Source organism: Trematomus bernacchii, unplaced genomic scaffold (genome assembly GCF_902827165.1).
Source record: "Trematomus bernacchii unplaced genomic scaffold, fTreBer1.1, whole genome shotgun sequence".
Lineage (NCBI taxonomy): Eukaryota > Metazoa > Chordata > Actinopteri > Perciformes > Nototheniidae > Trematomus > Trematomus bernacchii.
In genome coordinates this window covers 10,797,981-10,806,188 of record NW_022987547.1, presented here as the reverse complement: position 1 = coordinate 10,806,188, position 8,208 = coordinate 10,797,981, and the positions used below count along the sequence as shown (strand labels likewise).

The 8,208-nt window shown below is 40.0% G+C and overlaps 1 protein-coding gene across 1 annotated transcript; it reads right to left on the bottom strand.

Moving 5' to 3' along the window:
• Nucleotides 1-3,650: 3,650 nt before the first annotated feature.
• On the bottom strand, nt 3,651-7,951 carry ptger4b (prostaglandin E receptor 4 (subtype EP4) b). Its single transcript, XM_034123224.1, has 2 exons — nt 6,827-7,951; nt 3,651-5,206 (listed from the first exon to the last, which is right to left on the bottom strand). The coding sequence occupies exons 1-2, from the start codon at nt 7,604-7,606 to the stop codon at nt 4,646-4,648; spliced, it is 1,341 nt and encodes a 446-aa protein (XP_033979115.1). The 5' UTR covers nt 7,607-7,951; the 3' UTR covers nt 3,651-4,645.
• Between the last annotated feature and the right edge of the window lie 257 nt (nt 7,952-8,208).

Below are 8,208 nucleotides of genomic sequence, written 5' to 3'. Positions count from 1 at the left end.
GTCCTGTGCTTTGTTATTTTTTATCTGGAGATGAGTTGCAAGGTGGATCCAATACCAGTATTTAAAGACCTTGATTCATACAAAAGAACAAAAAACGATTGCTTGTATTTAACTTTAAAATACATTTAAATATCCAAAGACTATCGTTAGACAAATACAAAAACTGGAATAATAAACGTCTGCTTTTAGCAACAACTTACTGCACTTTCTAGGAGGATTCATGCATTTTCTAAAAAGTTAAAGAAATCCCCTTCAAACACTTCTATATAATATCTACAGAGAGGAACCACAAGAGGAAGATGTATTAGAAGACAAAGCACAGTTAACCACAAGCTGCTCTCTGTTTCCTTTCTCAAAGACTTCAGAAAGTTTCCATTGATATGTTCCAGAAATACTTCATAATAACCACAAAGCCAAACATTTAGCGTTACTGCGAGATCTTAATAAGTTTCATTATAGGTCTCTTACCGGGAAACACAAGTAGAGTTACGGCTGAACAATGTATGATTCCGATTTATCACATCTTTGGATCTGTTCAGAAGGAAATGTTTTCTTTATGATAATTATGAATGTACACGTGTTAAAAAAAAGTGTTGTAAAAATGCATTTGAAATGAATGTTTGAGAAATAAGACATTTCTGTCTCACTTCCAAAGCAGTTGAAGTCTTTCTCAGCTTTGTAGGGCAGCGTAAATTTAGAAATAATTGAGTTTCTGTAAAAAGGCCACAAGAAGTCCCGAGATACAGGTGCTGTGGGAATACCTCTAAATACAGGTCCTTTAAGGAATTAAATCAAGTCAGAAACTTCTTGTCAGAGTACTAACATATTTGCATTAAAGGTGGGGTAGGTCATTTTGAAGTAAACCAGCTCGTGTGCGCTAGAATTTGAAAATACACAACCGAAAAAAATCTGCCACTTCCTTACAGAGCCCCTCCTCCAACACACACAAACGCGCACATGACCAATGAGGGCACGAGATAAGTTTGTGCACAGATGGAAGGCTGACAGGCAGGTAGGCCATCCAGTTATTTTAGCCGGGCCGGCTCAGATGATTGGTCGTGCTTTTTACAGTACTACGGCTTCCACAGATGAAATGTTTTTATGTATTTATTGTCAAAGCATTTAATGTATTCATTGCTATCGGTATGTTAAGAGCATTCCATGGAATATAACAACAAGTGTATCTAAAGTGAATTACATACCCCACCTTTAAAGTAAACTGGACTCCTGGTATTGTACATGCAGAAAAGCAGCTTACAAAGTTTCTGTACAGTAATTACGATACAAAGTGTTCACTTTGATTTTGTAAATTGATATCCGTCAGAGACAAAGAGAACAAATGTTTATAATGACCTATAGTCACACCCTCGCCTGTGGCACGCATCCATTATCGCTGATGCAGCAGTTGGTTTCAGAGGGTGTTTATTAAGATGGATGCTGCAGATCACCTGTGTGTGATCAGGGTGTGCCGGGTGATTTCAGGTTAAATAAACATGTGAGGGGAGAGTCCAGCTGCTGAGAGTCAGTTTGAGCAGCGCATCATAAAGACGTGCAATCGTGTATACTAAACAAATATGATACGTTTGACCTTTTAAGTAAGTGAATAATGAATTTGCCAAATATTGAATATCTGTGCTCACCAAGCCATCTACTTTACAGCTGCTTGTATGATGCTCAGAAAACATTAGGGCTGTCCTCAACTGGAGACGTTTATTTATATATTTATTCGTTGATTTGACAGATCTGTAAAAGTGTATCAACCAATAATCTTGCACAAGCACCACTTTGAAAATATTGTGTTACCAGAGATGTGCTTGCAAATTTCTTCAAAATATTGTATTTGGCATGAAGACTTTTTTTTTTAAATAATGCATAAACAAAATAAAGAAATCAAGTATATATGTATTAAAATAATTCAGATAAAGGCTAAGCATACACAGAAGTCAATGGGTAAAAAAAACTGTAAAATACAGTGAAATTGACAATTAAAATGAGATCTGAAGCTGTTTAAGATTAATGAAATAAACCTGATACAACAGATGTTCTTGCCTTTAAAAGGTACCAGCATCCAGTTGCACTCAGAAAACACTGATATATATCTTAAAGTTAAGAGTGGGAAGACAAAATAAGAAAATCCACACGGCCACTTCAAGAGTTAAGTGAGCCAGGAAATAGGATGTTACGCTTGGTAAATCTATTAAGTTTTCTATGATGCTGTTAAATTGGGAAATTACGTCTATTTTCTGGACTATTTTCTGCATCTTCTAGTTCCTGGTAGTGCTAACCATCCCATAAAACATAAACATAATCTTATAGAAATCTAACTTCAGTTTAAAACCTCAGCTCACCCTTAAAACGACCCTTACGCAAGATATAATAGCTCAATACTGTAGGTATTTCTAAAAACTGTCATTTCCTGGAATTTTCTTTTTGCTCTTAACTCCATTCCTGAGCTAAAGGCCGCATGATGAACACACGCTGCTCTTTGAGTGGCATCTTCTAAGTGAAAGTTGATTGTTTTCACAGGCGTCAGGGCTTTAAATGTCACATATGACTGCCGTTAGCGGATGAGGTGGAGAATGAGCTGATTTCCCAGAAGAGTTCCTTTTCTCTCCTCACAACTGTTTTGTCAATCACTATTTCCCGAGAGACTCCCCAGCTTTAGCAGATTTCTGGGTCTGAGGTCAGCGCTCTGTTTAACGGGATATTGTTCTCAGAGGGAGGTTTAACGGCTCTGGGAAGCCTCTGGACGTCGGCCATGTTGGATCTGGAAGGGTGAGGAAACCATCCGTCTGCAGGTGAGCGGCCTGTGCCATCTGAACTGGATAGTGGTTAGAAATGTGTTGAAACAATCAGTCCGTTAAGAGATTGAAGAGAAGAAAGCTGATCTGCATTTTGTCAGATGCTGAATGGCACTGACTGTGACGGGCTGGCAAAGGAACATGTTTTTGTAGAGCATTGATCTGAAAACATGCTTACATTTCACTTGGAATGATCTTCTGTTTTTGCTTAGAAATAAATAAGCAGCGCTTTTAAGTTATTATTGTTTTATGTAAATCTTTGCAGCATTTCTTTGCTTTTCAGTAGGTTCATGTCAGTGAAGGAACAAAATACAATTGTGAAACCTGAAAATGAGCATAATGGGCCACTTTAAAGATGTGCCCGCCATCCATTCATTCCAAAAGATCAGTATTGACTTTCATTTCCATAATCAGTCCTTTTATTGAGCACAGATCAATATTTTTTTATCCGGCCATGATTCAGTGATGAGGTTGCTATCAGAAGCCTTTTCTACGGTGAAATAGATGTATTTTCTGTACAGAAAGGGCAGTAACTCAGGATTATTCTCATTTTCGATTACCTTTCAGATTATTTCTCAGTTATTCTTTTGGTCTATAAAATGTCAGAAATGAGTGAAATGCCCATTGTTTTGTGTTTGCATGTCCAAAAAGATGTTATTTATATATATAAAAAACATAGAATCCTCAAATGTATATATAATTTAAAAGATATATATTTGTTATATAATAATATAGATCTCCCTGTTCTACTTTAAAGCACACTAACTATTTATGATGCATATGTTAGCTTAATATCATATCAACTCCATTCACTGTCGTACTAAACAACACCAAAAAGAGTGACACAAATATATTTGAATATTTACCAACTTTTATTTTGGTTTATTTATGAGTTTGTTACAAGATGAGTCAACATTTTGCAGGTCAATTTAACACCAGCTGCTGCTACAACAACAACTTTAGAATTGAAATATGAACATGGCATTTATATCAATCTTTATAGCAACAATATAATTAATGCCACAGGGAAACCCAAAAAGGCAAGACCTTTAAACTCATCAGAGAGGAAACTTAACAAAGTCATCAGTTTTCGTTCCCTTTCTTAATTCCCTCTTAGATGAGAGGAATTGCACATTACATTAAGGTGAGAACAAGATGGAAATGGATGAATCCCTGCAATGTAATGGGCTGGAAAGACTGAATGTACACATTAGTTTTCTTTAGGAGTCCGGCTAACATCCTAAAGTGTCTGCGTTGTGGAAAAGCCCTCAGTGTAGCTGCCTTTTGATATGAAATGTAGGAGATCATTAAAAGTTATCTTTGAAGTCAGAGCTGATTGGTGAAACCGTAAGACCAAATTGTTTGCAAATGTTTCTAAGTACCTTAAAAAAAACTGAACACATTCATCTTCAAACCGATTTAAAATGGCTCAATCCCATCTTGACCTTCTCACAGAGAAGACATCAAATACACACATATAATAAATTAACATCATGGATCACTTTTCACATTTTGTACATGTTTTACAGTCATGGTGCAGGTTGTCGACACAGCCTCGCAGTGGTTCTACAATTCAAAAAGTGCAACAGAAGAGCTTGTCTACAAAGTCTTATTGTTCTGGTTTCTTTGATAAAACTGTTGTGTTATGCAACGTTTTAAGTGTGTTTCGTAGAAAGATATGACTGAAGATTTACACATTGAGAATGAGTATTTAGTTCAGTTTTACATCCGTCAAACAGCAGCCTGCAAGATGTTCAGTCTTCAGATGCTTTTCCTTTCTTTGCAGCGCTCCTTATGAGTTATGTTCCTAGTGAGGAATGCTTTTTTAGAGGTCATGCTGACAGTCATATGCATTTCTCCTGCGTGTTTGCGGTCTCGTCAGTGAAGGTCACATGCAGAGCCGGGTCCTTTGGGCACATTGGCAGCTCTTTCATTGGCCTGCCTGGCGCTCTTTCCTCTAAATCACTCGGCTCCATCTCCCTCGGAGGCCCCTCCACCTCTTGGGGCCCCGTTAACGTCTGTGCACCTGGGGGACTGGAGCCTTCCTGTGCCCCCGCTTGTACTGGCTTCCCCTCGGCTGGGTACAGGAAGGTCTGCGAGGTGCTCACCATTTCCTGCAGCTCTCGTGACACCATCGAGGGAGAATCTCGTGAGACGATGGAGGAAAGACGGCCGTCTGCGCAGTGGAACTGACCGCCGTTTCTTCCCCCCCGCCCGCCCATTTTGCAGAACAGACACTTGATTTTCTCCATCAGCTTGAGGACTACAGTCTTCCTCAGCAGGATGTAGATCCAAGGGTCCAAGATGGGGTTGACAGAAGCCATGCGGATGGCCAGCAAGTCTTGGTTCAACCCAGAAGTCTCTTCTGTCTGGTTTGTGAACAGCTGATTCACAAAGATCCTCAACTGTAGCAGAGAGAAAACAAAAATGTAAAGTCTAGTTTCTAAAAGTCAATTAAATTGAATTCATATTAAATATAAACGTATGAGTAAAATCACAATATAGAATGGAGATTGTAAGTGGAAGTGGAAGAGAAACTCACAAGCTACAAAACACCTAACACTAACCAAATACCCTAAAACCTAAACGAACCCTTATAATGACAGAGTTGTCGAAGGAGATCTTTTTAACCCTTGTTTTGCTAGTACACTAAAACCCTCCAAAATATTGACTTTATTCTAATATAAGCTCTAAAGGCTTGAAATCATCATCTTAAGCATCATTTTTTGCCAATTTGTATGTACTTTAAGATGATCAAAATAGTAACAGATTATCTTTCTGTCCATCGGCTGATTCAACAGCAGAATCCATTTCAAGCTTGTGTTTATTACAAGCCTCAACTTGTCTTCACTTCATTTACAAGAAGTCAATGTTTATTTTACATATTCCTAGACGGTTGGCATGGAGCGGGTCGAATCTAAATACACACGAGGCTGAATGTCACTTCTTAGTCACAACAGCGTGGAGATGGCAGGAGGCCAGTAAAAACTGTTCTCATCATCTTTCACCGTAGGACAGCCTTTGGCCTTTGGGCTTCCCCAGGGTCAATCTAAGAATCTTCTTTTGACAAATACAGTCACAATATGTTCGGTATTTCATCTTCAAAGGAAAAAAAATTCCAGTACGTAGCCTTCAAATAATCCCTTTTTAACATGCCTCGTATGGAAGATGAGTTGTGTATCTGAAGTTATTGAGGGGAGAAGACAATAGCATTGGAAGATATTCACTGAGGCTGCTCATAATAACAGCTGAAGTTTAAAATGAGTGTAAAGCACTTTGAGCTTCATCTCTTAAAACTGCTCTATAAACACATGTATTATTTGTGATAACAAAGAAGGCTGTAGATTTTGTCCACTCAATGTTTACAGCAAGCAAAAACGGGTTAGTTGGCACCTGAATGTTGTTTGAAGATAGACTCTCAACCTGTCCTTTACTTTGATCACTGACTTTGGCCTCACAGATGCAGAAACTAAGTTTGCATGATGTCATTCTGCAGAAGCACCTGCAGGAATCTCACGCTCCCTGATCCTCTCTCTCCCTCAGGTCGAGCATGGAACTCTGATAGAGCTCAACAGAGCAAACTCTCAGGGACTGTTTGCAAATAACATGACAGTTGACACCAATCTTTTCTAAACCACACATTTGCTTGTACTAAAATGTATAATTAAGTAGATATGTAATATATGAGGCTAAGTTTACTAAGTGCTGTTTTAATCAGTTTAGATGTGCTACCTTCTTTGACTATTTCCATTTTAGGATACTTCATACAGAGTGAAATATTGTTCTCTTACTCATATATTGAGATAGTTCCTTCAAATCACAATTTATTTAAAAACCTTGACAAAAAATCTTGAAAATCTTCTTGGTATCAAGTTATCCATTTATATTTGTATTAATTTCTATTTCATTGCTTGTATTTTAATGTGGTTGTATTATACTGATTTTTCAGTAAAGGTGTAATTTTTACGCGTAAATCTAGTGCGCACATGTAGGTTGCACACTGTGTCTGCTACAGTTTTACTCACCACTAAAGGTATGGAGCAGATGAGCACCACAGCGGAGGTGGCTATCAGCAGGATCACCATCTGGATCTCTGCCCCGGCCAACCGTCCGAAACTCCGCCTGCGCCGGAGCTCCGCGATGCGCCTCTGGCCCGTGCCCAGAGACGTGCGGCGGATGAATCGCTTGTGCATGAGGATGAGAGCCCCGCACACCATCACGTTGCATATGATGGTGGCCAGCACGATGACTGAGTTCACACCGGCGTACATTAAATTATAAGTGGCCACGGTTGTCTGGTTGTTCTGCCAGTCAATGAAGCACCAAGTCCCCGGTTTCTGGCGCGTCACCTGCCCGAACCCCAGGCTGGGAAGTGCGCAAAACACGATGTTGGAAATGTAAATGGCCAAAAGAGTCAGCGCGGCGAGTTTTTGGTTCACGTATTCGTTGTAGAAATATGCGTGGTTTATCGCCAGGTATCTCTCCACGGACATCGCAAACACAATGCTGAGCTGCACCAAGAAGAAGAAGAGCAGGATGAAGCCGGAGTACTGGCACAGAGGCTCTCCGCCCGGCCACATGCCCTTCACGTAGGTGGCGATGGTGACCGGGCTGGCCAGAAGGGTGCCCAGGAGGTCCGTCACTGCCAGGCCACACACAAGGGTGTAAAAAGTGGTCTCCTTTTGTTCCTTTCGTGATATCCGAAGGACCACGATTGCGATGACATTTCCCACCACCCCGAAAATGAACATAATCGCCGGGATGGTGGGCGCTTTGAATCCACTCTCTGCTGCCGTGGAGCTCATATCTGCTGGAGTTTCTTTCACTGTTTCACACTAGGTTAAGGTCTCCTCTCACCCTCGAAGAAAAGGCACTTTCCATGAATGCGCATTCTCCAGGTTTTCCAACAAGAAGAAAATCCATTGCTTCCCTTTTACGCACAGCATTAGAACTCCATAATCCGCCAAATTCGCGATGAAATCAGAGACATACAGAGGAGAAAGATGTTTACTCTTGTGGTTTGGGTTTGCAATTAATGCTGCAGGAGTGCGAGCCGCGCCTCACGTTGTTGTCACTCTCAAAACTGACAGGGAAGTTTCCTCTGCGGCCCTGAAGGCAGCTCCTCCTCTCAGTCTCATCTAACCACTGAGCTGTTTGAGAAATAATGCCGCCACTTGCAGAGCCAGTACTGCACGATGTTACAATCCTAGTTCCACTTCTTCATTATGACTAAAGTAAGCTTATTACCAACCTGACTCTGTTACTCATGTCAGTTGTCTCCAGGAAAGTCATAAGTGCATTTATAACATTAGTCCAGTGGTGGAAAATATGCACCCTTAATCAATGTAGGGCTACTTACATTTCCATTTGAAACTTTATTAAAAGTAAAATATCATACTTTTTGACA